Source organism: Oncorhynchus masou, unplaced genomic scaffold (assembly GCF_036934945.1).
Source record: "Oncorhynchus masou masou isolate Uvic2021 unplaced genomic scaffold, UVic_Omas_1.1 unplaced_scaffold_834, whole genome shotgun sequence".
NCBI lineage: Eukaryota > Metazoa > Chordata > Actinopteri > Salmoniformes > Salmonidae > Oncorhynchus > Oncorhynchus masou.
The window spans coordinates 168,176-185,000 of NW_027014802.1; the positions used below are offsets into that span (position 1 = coordinate 168,176).

Below are 16,825 nucleotides of genomic sequence, written 5' to 3' on the forward strand. Positions count from 1 at the left end.
CCGTTATTTGAAGTGTTTCTAAAATCCCCTATGGGAAAATAGAATGGTGTAAAAACTATTGGAGCCATTTCCCTGTTTACAATAACAGAGAAATACCTTGTTTACGTAAGTCTTCAGACCCTTTGCTATGAGACTCGACACTGAGCTCAGGTGCATCCTGTTTCCATTGATCAGCCTTGAGATGTTTCTACACCTTGATTGGAGTCCACCTGTGGTAAATTCAATTGATTGGACATGATTTTGGAAAGGTACACACCTGTCTATGTAAGGTCCCACAGTTTACAGTGCGTGTCAGAGCAAAAACCAAGCCATAAGGTCGAAGGACTGGTCCGTAGAGCTCTGAGACAGGATTGTGTCGAGGTACAGATCTGGGGAAGGGTACCAAAACATTTCTGCAGCATTGAAGGTCCCCAAGAAGACAGTGCCCTCCATCATTCTTAAATGGAAGACATATTGAACCACCAAGACTCTTCCTAGAGCTGTCTGCCCGGACAAACTAAGCAATCGGGGAGAAGGGCCTTGGTCAGGAGGTGACCAAGAACATGATGGTCACTCTGATGGAGCTCCAGAGTTTCTCTGTGGAGATGGGAGAACCTTCCGGAAGGACAATCATCTCTGCAGCACTCCACCAATTCGGGCCTTTAAGGTATAGTGGCCAGACGGAAGCCCTTCCTCAGTAAAAGGCACATGACAGCCCACTTGGAGTTTGCCAAAAGGCACCTAAAGGACTCTCAAACCATGAAAAACAATTTTCTCTGGTCTAATGACATCAAGATTAACTCTTTGGCCTGAATGCCAAGCGCCACGTCTGGAGGAAACCTGGCAACATTCCTACGGTGAAGCATGGTGGTGGCAGCATCATGCTGTGGGGATGTTTTTCAGCGGCAGAGACTAGGAGACTAGTCATAATCGAGGGAAAGATGAACGGAGTAAAGTACAGAGAGATCCTTGATGAAAACCTGCTCCTAAGCGCTCAAGGCTACAGACTGGGGCGAAGGTTAACCTTCTAACAGGACAACGACCCTAAGCACACAGCCAAGACAATGCAGGAGTGGCCCCCTATTACAGGGGCTGAGTCACTGGCTTACTGGTGCTCTTCCATGCCGTCCCTAGGAGGGGTGCGTCACTTGAGTGGGTTGAGTCAATGACTTGATCTTCCTGTCTGGATTGGCGCCCCCCCCTTGGGTTGTGCTGTGGCGGAGATCTTTGTGGGCTATACTCGGCCTTGTCTCCGGAAGGTAAGTTGGTGGTTGAAGATATCCCTCCAGTCGTGTGGGGGCTGTGCTTCGGCAAAGTGGGTGGAGTTATATCCTGCCTGTTCGGCCATGTCCGGGGGTATCATCGGATGGGGCCACAGTGTCTCCTGACCCCTCCTGTCTCAGCCTCCAGTATTTATGCTGTAGTACTTTATGTGTCGGGGGGCGAGGGTCAGTCTGTTATATCTGGAGTACTTCTCCTGTCTTTTCTCTCTCTCTGTATCTGTCTGTCTCTCTCTCCTTCTCTCTATCTCCGTCTGTCTCTTTCTCTCTCTCTCTCTCTCTCTCTCTGTATCTATCTCTCTGTCTCTCTCTATATATCTGTCTCTCTCTCTCTGTCTGTCTCTCTCTTTGTCTCTCTCCTTCTGTCTGTCTCTCCGTCTCTGTCTCTCTCTCTCTGTCTGTCTGTTTCTCTCTCTGACTCTCTCCGTCTGTATCTGTCTCTCTCTGTATCTGTCTCTCTCTCTCTGTCTCTCTGTCTCTCGGTCTCTCTCTGTCTCTCTCTCTCACACACAATGACAGACACAGTCAGGCAGCGTTGCGTTACTGTACAAAATAATTTATTTGTCAGCATTAAAATCCCATTGCTGCTCTGCTCAAAACACAGAACAATATAGTCCCTCATTTAGAAAAAAAACACATTTTTTAATACATCAAAACAACAACAAGAAAGGAAAGGATGGTGAAGGGCTGCAACTGTTTTCTTGTTGAGGTCTACAGTATCAAGGATTAGCCATAGAGGATATAAATAGCACTGACTCTTCCACAGAAAATAAGAGCAATGGACTCCCCAGTAAACCCAATGGGGATTTGCTCTACCAGCCGAGTGTCAACACTAAAAACTCATTATTGTGTTCTATTCTTCATGACAGGAGTCCACAGAGTATATCCAGCTAGCTGTTAGCATCGGCCTGTTACGTCTACTGGGCCTTGCAGGGTCGCAACAAAACTAGTAATATATGTCAGGAATATTGTAGCATATTCCTCTGCTTTTGCTTAAAACACGCGTTTCTGAGCGAAACTTTTTTATGAAGTAATTAGCGGCACATGAAAACCCAAGCATGACGTTGGACCAAAACAAGGTAAGTTTCTATATGTCATCGTTACTACACCGCGGCTCACACAGACTGTATTCACTGGCTCTCAGTCCCATCAGCAACGTGGACCATTTGCACACAGAATATCAACCTGCAACTCACAACAGTTTAATTTTCACTCAAACACCAAGACGGTATAATCCAAAGGACACTCCGGTGCAATCAGCAAATATAAATGATGTAATTTAACGATAATCGATCAATAATCAATAGTGACTCCTTCGGGTTATGGGGAGTCCCCTTGTTCCTGCTTCCGAACTGCCTCCTGGGTTCTGCAGAGTCTCCCCTGGCGTAACGTCATTTAGGGAAACCTTATTGGCTGAGGAAGGAGGATAAGTTATTATGGAGCACACCACGCACAACAATGAACATCACTTCAGCCACCACGTCCCCTTGTCGAAATGTTCCAGACGTCACAAAGTCCACCTCAGTATGGCTCAAAGAGAAGGTTAAGGTCCAAAACATTTAGGTACACATATTATTTTATTTCGTTATAATTTATATTAGTTTTTTGTTATTGTTGTCCCAATCAAAATAATGATTGTCATCATTGAACAAAAAAATGATAATACTTGTGCTTGTCACAGTTGTATCATATTGCTGCCAGGTCCTCTTCCCGTGCCTCTTGTAGCTCTAGTTTGTCTTTCTCCTCATAGGCTACTAAAGACTTGACCGGAGGTTCAAAGGTTATTGAAAAGGTCACAGGGGTCAGCTTAGTGGAAAACCAATCAGAGGAGGGGGGTGAAAACCATGCGTTGAAAAAGAAAACCTGTCACTGGAGATGAATGCCACCATGCAATATTTATACCTAATCAAATCCACCTTCGAAACGGTCGGTCAGACTAAGGTCATCTGAGCCAATCACATCGACTGTCTTCACTGTTCCCTCTCTCTCCGGTTTTCCAGTCACTTTCTCGTCAAGGTTTTTTTTGGGGGGGGGGCGGGGAAATGTCTTATTTTGCAATTCAAATTAACATATTCATGTTTTCTGATATTTTTTTTTCTCCGCCTGATGTTGTTGGGTCTGAAATAGTGTCAGAGAGATGCCATGCTTGGGCTGAACCCTGTGTTAACCGTTGGGAGACTTCCTTAGCCACTGGAAGATCTGGCGTTCGTAGAGACTGTGCCATCTCACGTTGGCCTCCACGATCTCCACGGCCCGGGCCAACGCCGGCCCCGCTCCACCTCCACTGATCTGGATAAACTCCTTCAGCTGAAGAACGGAACAGACAGACAGACACAGAGTCAGGTACGTGAGGGTATCCAGGCAACAATCAGCAAGCATACCTGTTGGAAAGAATACTGTGTGTATCTAGTGTCTAGGTATTCTAGATACGTTTTAAAGTGCATTCTGGGAAATAATTCAAACGTTAGACCCAAAACAATCAGCAAGCATACCTGTTGGAAAGAATACTGTGTGTATCTAGTGTCTAGGTATCCTAGATACGTTTTAAAGTGCATTCTGGGAAATAATTCAAATGTTAGACCCAAAACAATCAGCAAGCATACCTGTTGGAAAGAATACTGTGTGTATCTAGTGTCTAGGTACTCTAGATATGTTTTAAAGTGCATTCTGGGAAATAATTCAAACGTTAGACCCAAAACTTCCACATAAATGTAACTTTATTTCCATTTCATGTGCTTTTCTCTCTGCGTGTATTCAGACCTTGAGTTTATGCGTGGGGAAAAGGTAAGCGTTTTGGGGTGGAGAGCAAAGAAAACTGAGCTCTTGTGGAAGTGTGTCTTCAGATACTCATAATTCCACCACCTTTAAAACGCAAGGAAAACGATGAATAAGGTTGAACAACCTGCCAGGTTCCAAGTGAGAAGAAGAGAAAAAAAACCCAGCCACTTTATTCTCTATTCTGAAGCCTACAGTTTATATCATGTCATCATGACATGGTTAATGTACCCGTCTTCATTCTGTCAAGTCAGTGTGGCTGATCCTGGGGGTCGCTAGCAATAGTGGATCATATTAAACGGATTACAAGTTGTGCAATAATTTGGGACATGTAGCCTATTTGAATCATTATGGAAGTCAGACCGAATAGAAGCAGGTTAAACCTGGACCCTGGCACACCAGTTCCATGATTACGGGGGGTAGATTTATAGACTACTGGTTCTACTTCTATTGTACACTTTCCTGTAGTTTTTAGGTTCACCGTAAAGGCTCTCCAGCCCTGTTTATGTTTGCTTCATTTATACGTTCCTAACCCTAAATAATTTACATCTGATTATTTATAGATTTACCAATCGGTGCTGGACAGGAGAGGAACATGTGTGTATTCACAGTAGTAGTGACATGCTTTCATCCCTATTCTGAACCAGTTCTCTTCATATATATATTCTATCAAGAAGATTGTAATTGAAAGTACACAGTATTTAAAGAGATAGCATTAGATAAACATACTGAAAACCCTATTGAATGACCAATTCATGAGAAAATATGTTTTTGGCCAGCATATGGAAGGGTATTCAGCTGTTGAATTAAATGTATTCAGGGTTCCGCAAGGGAGCCACACCTGCAAAGTCAGTTAAGCACCTGCATGTGGTAAGTCTGAATGCAAACTACTAGGAAGTGCTTCAATCAAAAACATGTAAAAAAGGACTAGATCTTCACCTCCCGTGGGGCGCAGCTGCTGCTTTGCAGTGTGCTAGAGGCGTCACTACAGACACGGGTTCAAATCCCAGGCTGTGTCGCAGCCGGGCCGCGCCTGGGAGACCCATGAGGCGGCAGAGAATTGGCCCAGCGTTGTCAGGGTAAGGGGAGGATTTGGGCGGCCGGGATGTCCTTGTCCCATCGCGTTCTGTGGCGGGCTGGGTGGATGCACGCTGACACGGTCACCAGGTGTGCGGTGTTTCCTCCGAAACATTGGTGCGGCTGGCTTCTGGCTTTAGCAGGGCAGTGTGTCAACAAGCTGTTTATCAGGGCTGTGTTTTGGAGGACGCATGGCTCTCGACCTTCGCTTCTCCCGAGTCCGTACGGGAATTGGAGCGATGGGACAAGACTGTAACTACCAATTGGGAAGAAATAAATGGTAAACAGAATGTAAATAAAGGAATATATTTCCTCTCTGAATCTGGGCCGAGCTGAACAGACAAACATGTCCTTTGCTGTGAATTATCACTTTGGAAGATGTGACAGACACTTGTGGTCGTTACAGAATAAAATCATGTTTAAGAAAGAAGACAAAATATCTCTGGTCCAGATGGTGGTGGTCGTGGTCAGGGCGGTGGTGGTCATGGAATGATGTCAGCTGGTTATTGTCATGCAAAAAAGACTGCAGGTCTCACTGTAATTGATGGCTAATTAGCATCTCCAGGCTTCTTCGTATACAAGAAGTACATAAGCAGTTGATGCAGACCTTAGGAACATCTAAGGTCTAATAAATCAACTGAATATACATCTAAGGTCTAATAAATCAACTGAATATACATCATCATGATAAATACATTATCTATTTTTAACAGGTCTAAAGAAACATTATGGTATGAAGAAAATGTATTTCAGAAGAACAGAATATGAGTTGACCTGCTGTATGTTATCTGACTATGTTCCATGCCATAGACAATAGAGCCCTGAGTACCAGACCATACATTATGGTATGGAGGAGCCTACTGTATGTTATCTGGCTATGTTCCATGCCATAGACAGTAGAGCCCTGAGTACCAGACCATACATTATGGTATGGAGGAACCTACTGACCTACTGTATGTTATCTGACTATGTTCCATGCCATAGACAATAGAGCCCTGAGTACCAGACCATACATTATGGTATGGAGGAACCTACTGACCTACTGTATGTTATCTGGCTATGTTCCATGTCATAGACAATAGAGCCCTGAGTACCAGACCATACATTATGGTATGGAGGAACCTACTGACCTACTGTATGTTATCTGACTATGTTCCATGCCATAGACAATAGAGCCCTGAGTACCAGACCATACATTATGGTATGGAGGAACCCACTGACCTACTGTATGTTATCTGGCTATGTTCCATGTCATAGACAATAGAGCCCTGAGTACCAGACCATAAATTATGGTATGGAGGAACTTACTGACCTACTGTATGTTATCTGGCTATGCTGCGTACCAAACATAGGCTGTAGGCCTGTTCATTTAGCAGACATTATTATATGATTTTATAGTGAGAAGAATATAATTCAATTAAATAGAAAGGACATTTTTCACATTGTGCAGCGAGATCGAGCACATGATGTTGAGCGTAGAAGTAATCATTTGAAACAGGTCCTATATGCTAGATTTAGAGTTATTTGGCAACTTCAGTTGTGAATGACACAAACCTTAGAAAGTGTTAGAAATCAACACATTTATGGGCTGCATGATGCTACTATTGGCTATCGATGTTTACTATTGGCTATCGATGTTTACTATTGGCTATCGATGTTTACTATTGGCTATCGATGATTACTATTGGCTATCGATGATTACTATTGGCTATCGATGATTACTACTGGCTATCAATGATTACTACTAGCTATCGATGATTTGAAAAAGTCGCAAAAAAAGCTAGCGCTCTTTTCCTTGCCTCTCATCATTCTCATCAAGTGATCATACAGTGCATTCAGGCAGTTAACCCACTGTTCCCCGGTAGGCCGTCATTGTAAATAAGAATTTGTTCTTAACTGACTTGCCTAGTTAAATAAAGGTTAAATAAATAACTATGTGTTTTTTTTAAGTATTCAGACACCTTGACTTTTTCCACATTTTGTTACGTTAGTCTTATTCTGAAATTGATACAATCATTTATTTTCTCTCATCAATATACACACAATAATGAAAACACGAAAACAGGTTTATTGAAATTTTACTAATTTACACAAGTATTCATACCCTTCTCTATGAGACAAGAAATTGAGCTCAGATGCATCCTGTTTCCCTTGGTCATCCTTCAGATGTTTCTACAACTTGATTGGAGTCCATCTGTGGTCAACTAAATTGATTGGACATGATTTGGAAAAGCACACGCATGTCTTTATAAGGTCCCACAGTTGACAGGTCATGTCAGAGCAAAAATCAAGACATGACGACGAAGGAATTGTCCGTAGAGCTCCGAGACAGGACTGTATCGAGGTACAGATCTGGGGAAGGATACCAAAACATTTCTCCATCATTCTTAAATGGAAGAAGTTTGGAACGACCAAGACTCTTCCTAGACCTGGCCGCCCGGACAAACTGAGCAATCGGGGGAGAAGGGCATTGGTCAGGGAGGTGACCAAGAACCCGATGGTCATTCTGATACAGCTCCAGAGTTTCTCTATGGAGATGGGAGAACCTTCCAGAAGGACAGCCATCTCTGCAGCACTCCACCTATCAGGCCTTTATGTTAGAGTGGTCAGACGGAAGCCACTCCCCAGTAAAAGGTACATGACAGCCTGCTTGGAGTTTCCCAAAAGGCACCTAAAGACTCTCAGACCATGAGAAACAAGATTCACTGGTTTGAAGAAAACAAGATTGAACTCTTTGGCCTGAATGCCAAGCGTCACGTCTGGAGGAAACCTGGCACCATCCCTACGGTGAAGCATGGTGCTGACAGAATCATGCTTTGGGGATGTTTTTCAGCGGCAGGGACTGGGAGACTAGTCAGGATCTAGGGAAAGATGAACGGAGCAATGTACAAAGAGATCCTTGATGAAAACATGCTCCAGAGCGCTCATGACCTCAGACTGGGGCAAAGGTTTACCTTCCAACAGGACAACGACCCTAAGCACACAGCCAAGACCACAAAGGATTGGATTCAGGACAAGTTTCTGAATGTCCTTGAGTGGCCCAGCCAGAGCCCGGACTTGAACCCAAACGAACATCTCTGGAGAGACCTGAAAATAGCTGTGCAGCAACGCTCCCCATCCAACCTGACAGAGCTTGAGAAGATCTGCAGAGAAGAATGGGAGAAACTCCCCAAACACAGGTCTGCCAAGCTTGTAGCCTCATAACCAAGAAGACTTGAGGCTGTAATCACTGCCCAAGGTGCTTCAACAAAGTACTGAGTAAAGGGTCTGAACACTTATTTTTTGCAAAACAATGTTGAAACCTGTTTTTGCTTTGTGATTGTGGGTTATTGTGTGTTGTTTGACGGGAAAAAAAAAACATTTAATCTGTTTAAAGATACGTCTAACGTAACAATGTGGAAAAAGTAAAAGGGTCTGAAAACTTTCCAGAATATTCTCCATTTAATCTTGTCTTTACTAATATGTCAAAGTAGTTCAGATTTAGAATGGCCCACTATCAAATGGCCAGGAACAGGGGAAAGAGACAAAATGGTCTCTCCATCCCTGTTCCTGCTACCCAGTACTCTGTATGTCGTGGTCTCTCCAACCCTGTTCCTGCAGCTACCCAGTACTCTGTATGTCGTGGTCTCTCCGACCCTGTTCCTGTATCTACCCAGTACTCTGTATGTCGTGGTCTCTCCAACCCTGTTCCTGCAGCTACCCAGTACTCTGTATGTCATGGTCTCTCCAACCCTGTTCCTGTATCTACCCAGTACTCTGTATGTCATGGTCTCTCCAACCCTGTTCCTGTATCTACCCAGTACTCTGTATGCCGTGGGCTCTCCAACCCTGTTCCTGCAGCTACCCAGTACTCTGTATGCCATGGGCTCTCCAACCCTGTTCCTCTATCTACCCAGTACTCTGTATGTCATGGTCTCTCCAACCCTGTTCCTGTATCTACCCAGTACTCTGTATGTCGTGGTCTCTCCAACCCTGTTCCTGCAGCTACCCAGTACTCTGTATGTCATGGTCTCTCCAACCCTGTTCCTGTATCTACCCAGTACTCTGTATGTCATGGTCTCTCCAACCCTGTTCCTGTATCTACCCAGTACTCTGTATGCCGTGGGCTCTCCAACCCTGTTCCTGCAGCTACCCAGTACTCTGTATGCCATGGGCTCTCCAACCCTGTTCCTCTATCTACCCAGTACTCTGTATGTCATGGTCTCTCCAACCCTGTTCCTGTATCTACCCAGTACTCTGTATGCCGTGGGCTCTCCAACCCTGTTCCTGCAGCTACCCAGTACTCTGTATGCCGTGGGCTCTCCAACCCTGTTCCTGCATCTACCCAGTACTCTGTGTGCCGTGGTCTCTCCGACCCTGTTCCTGTAGCTACCCAGTACTCTGTATGTCATGGTCTCTCCAGCCCTGTTCCTGCAGCTACCCAGTACTCTGTATGCCATGGGCTCTCCAACCCTGTTCCTGTAGCTACCCAGTACTCTGTATGCCATGGGCTCTCCAACCCTGTTCCTCTATCTACCCAGTACTCTGTATGTCATGGTCTCTCCAACCCTGTTCCTGTAGCTACCCAGTACTCTGTATGCCATGGGCTCTCCAACCCTGTTCCTGCAGCTACCCAGTGCTTTTCACAATAAAACATATTTCATTAAACTGTTGACAGGCCCTTCTCCTCTGCACGCTGGAGAAGTGAACGGAGAAGAGAGAGGAGGACATGGAAACGTACGGTGGTGAGATATTCTGTAGCTAAAGGTAATGTGTCAGCCTATTAATTATGTTTTTTTTAATGTTATCTATTACTAGGCTATTCAAAATCAAATACAAATCCCCTATATTTGTAGGAAAACTCTAAATGTGTTTAATTTAGGCTAGACCAATTCTGTAACAAAAATAACTTAAATCAGTATTAAAAAATAATCATAATTCTGCAAGTGTGTAATATTGCAGTAGTATTGTGTAACAGCACAATCATCATTTTAATTCATGTTTTTCTTTTTCCAGGCTTGGGCTCATATATGGGCCTACTGTCTGCATAAGCTGTAATATGCAGACGGATGTTTTGAATTACTCCCAGACACAAAAACAAACAGGAAGTTTCTTTGAAGTTCAGAACTTCAGAAAAGCTTTTTTTTTTTTTTTTTTTTTTTGCCAATTAGCGACTGCAGAGAACAAATAACAAACAAAAAACCCGTACAGTATAAAACATCCCTTTAAGGTTTAGGTCTCTTCTCTATGGTTCTGTCAGATGGGATTACTGGACTGGTACTGATGCCCACTGATCAGTGAGGAAAAACACTATTACTTAAAAAAAGAGACTATTACTTTGTGGTGAGAAATAAAGGTTATGGTTTTAGAGAACGTTGGAATTTAAAGGAGACTCTGTACCAGACTGTCAAAGACAATTTAACGGAGCAGGACAGAATAGTACATGGCATGTACCTGTAATAATCATACTGCTATTTCAAAAGGCCAAAATCCCAAAGTTGGCATATATTCAGATTTATTTCACTTTTTTTTTTAAAGTGTCATTTACAATGTCGTTAAATATAACACATCATACAATGCGCCATCCTCAGTGTGTTACTGAAGACTGGGACACCTGAGTGAACCTTAATAAATAAGCGTACCTCATTCAGCTCCGTCTCTGTGTTTAGGAATTCAGTCACCCCACTGATGAGCTTAGAAGTCATGAATAAGGCCTCTCCGTACCTAAACATGGAGAGCAGAGGGTTTGTGAAGAAAGGCTTTTACAAACACTGTTGTTCTACTCGGGCTTTGCTGAACACAGTCCCAAAGCGCTCTGGGGGAAGATCAACCATCACAAATGTCATTTTCATTCACTTCGACACTATCTGGAATCGAGTTTGCATCAAGTATGTATCGTCTTGAAACCACAACTGAAATCACAACACAATTTTAATGATACTCTACAAAATCCACAAGTACAGTACTGTATGTGAATTTGTTTACAAATGGTTAAATAGATCCCAAATGGTCCAATAGATCCCATCCCAAATAGATCCCGTAAACTAGAATGCAAAATAAGCACGGAATTATTCAAACATATGTGACATATAAGTATAAATAATTTACTGTAAAATATATCTGGCATACATACGATACAATAATATCTACTTCATTGTCCATGTACATTTATATTCATTTTGTGAAGTCAACCTACCAATACACAAACACAATACACTATAATACATCACTATGGCAACAACAGGAACACTATAATACATCACTATGGCAACAACAGGAACACTATAATACATTACTATGGAAACACAGGAACACTATAATACATCACTATGGAAACACAGGAAGACTATAATACATTACTATGGAAACACAGGAACACTATAATACATCACTATGGAAACACAGGAAGACTATAATACCTAACTATGGAAACACAGGAACACTATAATACATCACTATGGAAACACAGGAACACTATAATACATCACTATGGCAACAACAGGAACACTATAATACATCACTATGGAAACACAGGAATACTATAATACATCACTACGGAAAACACAGGAACACTATAATAAATCACTATGGAAACACAGGAATACTATAATACATCACTATGGAAACACAGGAACACTATAATACATCACTATGGAAACACAGGAATAATATAATACATCACTATGGAAACACAGGAATACTATAATGCATCACCATGGAAACACAGGAACATTAGTACACAAATCACACTACCGAAAACACAGGAACACTATAATACATCACTATGGCAACACAGGAACGTTAGTACACAAGTCACACATATTACAGTCTCTGAGGCCTTGAATCTCTTACCGTGAATTCAAGATGTCCCACTTCTCTCTGAAGTACCTCCAGGCTAAGTGTCTTCCATGCGGGTTCCTTCCCACGTGGATGATGACATCGATGACATCTTGATCTGGGACCAGATCTGAGCTCAGAGAAAGATTCAGCAGCCTGGAGGGTAAGAAGAAGAAGGACTGTGAATAAAAGAGTGTATATTATTGTCCTCATACAGGGCACTGTTTATTTAGGGAATCATCCTTACAATGGTACATGTGGTGTGAGTACAAAAAGTACAATAAAACATGGTCACCTCTTACTAAATTCAGAAGTTTAAAGTACTCTGTGGGTACTGTAGTCCAGCAGTAATCTGACTGATAAATCTGTGGGTAATGTAGTCCAACAGTAATCTGACTGATACATCTGTGGGTACTGTAGTCCAGCAGTAATCTGACGGATAAATCTGTGGGTAATGTAGTCCAACAGTAATCTGACTGATAAAGTCTTTGGGTAATGTAGTCCAGCAGTAATCTGACTGATACATCTGTGGGTAATGTTGTCCAGCAGTAATCTGACTGATAAAGTCTTTGGGTAATGTAGTCCAGCAGTAATCTGACTGATAAATCTGTGGGTAATGTAGTCCAACATTAATCTGACTGATAAAGTCTTTGGGTAATGTAGTCCAGCAGTAATCTGACTGATACATCTGTGGGTAATGTAGTCCAGCAGTAATCTGACTGATAAAGTCTTTGGGTAATGTAGTCCAGCAGTAATCTGACTGATACATCTGTGGGTAATGTTGTCCAGCAGTAATCTGACTGATAAAGTCTTTGGGTAATGTTGTCCAGCAGTAATCTGACTGCTACATCTGTGGGTAATGTAGTCCAGCAGTAATCTGATGGATAAAGTCTTTGGGTAATGTAGTCCAACAGTAATCTGACTGATACATCTGTGGGTAATGTAGTCCAGCAGTAATCTGACTGATAAAGTCTTTGGGTATTGTAGTCCAGCAGTAATCTGACTGATAAAGTCTTTGGGTAATGTTGTCCAGCAGTAATCTGACTGCTACATCTGTGGGTAATGTAGTCCAGCAGTAATCTGATGGATAAAGTCTCTGGGTAATGTATTCCAGCAGTAATCTGACTGATAAAGTCTTTGGGTAATGTAGTCCAGCAGTAATCTGACTGATACATCTGTGGGTAATGTTGTCCAGCAGTAATCTGACTGATAAAGTCTTTGGGTAATGTTGTCCAGCAGTAATCTGACTGCTACATCTGTGGGTAATGTAGTCCAGCAGTAATCTGATGGATAAAGTCTTTGGGTAATGTAGTCCAACAGTAATCTGACTGATACATCTGTGGGTAATGTAGTTCAGCAGTAATCTGACTGATAAAGTCTCTGGGTAATGTATTCCAGCAGTAATCTGACTGATAAAGTCTTTGGGTTTGGGTAATGTAGTTCAGCAGTAATCTGACTGATGCAGTCTTTGGGTAATGTAGTGCAGCAGTAATCTGACTGATAAAGTCTTTGAGTAATGTAGTTCAACAGTAATCTGATTGATACAGTCTGTGGGTAATGTAGTCCAGCATTAATCTGACTGATAAAGTATTTGGGTAATGTAGTCCAGCAGTAATCTGACTGATAAAGTCTTTGGGTAATGTAGTTCAGCAGTAATCTGACTGATACAGTCTGTGGGTAATGTAGTCCAGCAGTAATCTGACTGATAAAGTCTTCGGGTAATGTAGTCCAGCAGTAATCTGACTGATACAGTCTTTGGGTAATGTAGTCCAGCAGTAATCTGACTGATACAGTCTGTGGGTAATGTAGTCCAGCAGTAATCTGACTGATACAGTCTTTGGGTAATGTAGTCCAGCAGTAATCTGACTGATACAGTCTGTGGGTAATGTAGTTCAGCAGTAATCTGACTGATACAGTATTTGGGTAATGTAGTTCAGCAGTAATCTGACTGATACAGTCTGTGGGTAATGTAGTTCAGCAGTAATCTGACTGATTCCATCTTTGGGTAATGTAGTTCAGCAGTAATCTGACTGATACAGTCTTCTGGCAGTGAAAGTATAACATGGATCATGTATTTCATGTCAGCAGTCACAATAGACACAGTCAGGCCATAGAGCTTTCAACATCACTATCAACATCCAGTGTGAGAACAAGATTCCTGGCTGAGGTGATCCACTTCTGCTATTAAACTAGTAAATAAAGAGACACATTAAGACACTCAGTCTGGAGGAGAACGTAGAAATAGAAACACATTTAAGACAGACTCAGTCTGGAGGAGAACGTAGAAATAGAAACACATTAAGACAGACTCAGTCTGGAGGAGAACGTAGAAATAGAAACACATTAAGACAGACTCAGTCTGGAGGAGAATGTTTAAATTCAATGACCAAAAATACAGTTTTAATACCATGTATCTGCAGCCTCAGAAAGCATGAAGCTGATGAGACCGTATCAAATGTAGATATCGCTGGTTATGCAAATGAGGCTAAAATGTCAAGCAGGCAACAGGAAATGATATTACAGAGAAAGACAGCGCCACGGTGTATACGTTTCCAATTTGCATTTTACAGGCAGGGAGGGTAACAGCATCATCTTGGTTCGCCAGCAACTCACACGTCTTCTGTTCAGATATATATATACATATATCCTGTTTCTCTTCACCATTTTACAGGCAGGGAGGGTAACAGCAGCACCTTGGTTCGCCAGGAACTCACACGTATTCTGTTCTGATATATATATACATATATCCTGTTTCTCTTCACCATTTTACAGGCAGGGAGGGTAACAGCAGCACCTTGGTTCACCAGGAACTCACACTTCTTCTGTTCAGATATATATATCCTGTTTCTCTTCACCATTTTACAGGCAGGGAGGGTAACAGCAGCACCTTGGTTCGCCAGGAACTCACACGTCTTCTGTTCAGATATATATATCCTGTTTCTCTTCACCATTTTACAGGCAGGGAGGGTAACAGCAGCACCTTGGTTCGCCAGGAACTCACACTTCTTTTGTTCTGATGTATATATATAGTATATATATCCTGTTTCTCTTCACCATTTTACTCTGTGCTCTTGAACTGATAGGACGATGTAGTTTTATAGCTCGACCAACGGGCTTGTGCAACAGACTTCTAATGTAGAATCCACCTCGTGTCGGACCTCTTTTGATAAGTGATCTGTATTCTATTCTTAACTGTCGTGATTCCCATTCACACCGGATACTCAGTCATCCTCCTACATTTACATGGACCTTTCAGTCACTAGTCAGTGCATACAATTCAGTCAGTTATCAGTTCCTGCCTTCATCCGTTTTTCCAGATGTTAGGGAGATGGGACTCCTGTATCCGTCTTTCCAGATGTTTGGGAGCTGGGACTCCTGTATCCGTTTTTCCAGATGTTTGGGAGATGGGACTCCTGTATCCGTTTTTCCAGATGTTAGGGAGATGGGACTCCTGTATCCGTCTTTCCAGATGTTTGGGAGCTGGGACTCCTGTATCCGTCTTTCCAGATGTTAGGGAGATGGGACTCCTGTATCCGTCTTTCCAGACGATTGGGAGATGGGACTCCTGTATCCGTCTTTCCAGATGTTTGGGAGATGGGACTGCTGTATCCGTCTTTCCAGATGTTAGGGAGATGGGACTCCTGTATCCGTCTTTCCAGACGATTGGGAGATGGGACTCCTGTATCCGTCTTTCCAGACGATTGGGAGATGGGACTCCTGTATCCGTTTTTCCAGATGTTTGGGAGATGGGACTCCTGTATCCGTTTTTCCAGATGTTAGGGAGATGGGACTCCTGTATCCGTATATCCAGATGTTTGGGAGATGGGACTCCTGTATCTGTCTTTCCAGATGTTAGGGAGATGGGACTCCTGTATCCGTCTTTCCAGACGATTGGGAGATGGGACTCCTGTATCCGTCTTTCCAGACGATTGGGAGATGGGACTGCTGTATCCGTCTTTCCAGATTGTTAGGGAGATGGGACTCCTGTACCCGCCTGGTCAGCCATTTGGGAGACGGGTCTCCTGTACCCGCCTGGTCAGCTGTTTGGGTGACGGGTCTTCTGTACCCGCCTGGTCAGCTGTTTGGGAGACGGGTCTCCTGTACCCGCCTGGTCAGCCGTTTGGGAGACGGGTCTCCTGTCCCCACCTGGTCAGCTGTTTGGGACACGGGTCTCCTGTACCCGCCTGGTCAGCTGTTTGGGTGACGGGTCTTCTGTACCCGCCTGGTCAGCTGTTTGGGACACGGGTCTCCTGTACCCGCCTGGTCAGCTGTTTGGGAGACGGGTCTCCTGTACCCGCCTGGTCAGCCATTTGGGAGACGGGTCTCCTGTACCCGCCTGGTCAGCCATTTGGGAGACGGGTCTCCTGTACCCGCCTGGTCAGCTGTTTGGGAGACGGGTCTCCTGTACCCGCCTGGTAAGCTGTTTGGGAGACGGGTCTCCTGTATCCAATTATCATTCTACTCTGTTTCCTGTTCTCACAGCTATAATGTGTAAATAACACAGAAAGCTCTGTGGAGATGGAACATAAAGTTTCTGTTAGTTTCTCTAAATTTCCGAACACAGATTTTTGAGCACATGTTGCAACACCATCCACAAATCCCCAGCAGCTCACACACCGCTACAGCATAACTTATTTCCCCTTTCCGACCCAACCGACCCAGCCAGACTACATCAAATAAAATGGTCCCTCACACACAGGAAATTATTTAGTCTTTCTGAGTCTTCTGGGAGTGTAAAAGGTCGCCGCCGGAGCTGTGCTGAGATCACCTCGTTGTAGAGCAGGCTGAACATGGTCTATCAGGGAAGGCAGGGTTTATCCAGCTCTGAGATCACCTCGTTGTAGAGCAGGCTGAACATGGTCTATCAGGGAAGGCAGGGTTTAACCAGCTCTGAGATC

General features: G+C 43.4%; 1 protein-coding gene across 1 annotated transcript in view; it reads right to left on the bottom strand.

Annotated features, from left to right (window-relative positions):
- Nucleotides 1–1,794: 1,794 nt before the first annotated feature.
- LOC135537746 (thyrotropin-releasing hormone-degrading ectoenzyme-like) overlaps nt 1,795–16,825 on the bottom strand; it is a 116,410-nt gene continuing 101,379 nt past the window's right edge. Inside the window, exons 10-12 of the mRNA XM_064963767.1 lie at nt 11,943–12,083; nt 10,733–10,814; nt 1,795–3,566 (exon numbers count right to left, since the gene is read on the bottom strand). Coding sequence (XP_064819839.1) covers nt 3,423–3,566; nt 10,733–10,814; nt 11,943–12,083 — 367 coding nt within the window. The 3' untranslated portion in view covers nt 1,795–3,422. The remainder of the gene's footprint in view (nt 3,567–10,732; nt 10,815–11,942; nt 12,084–16,825) is intronic.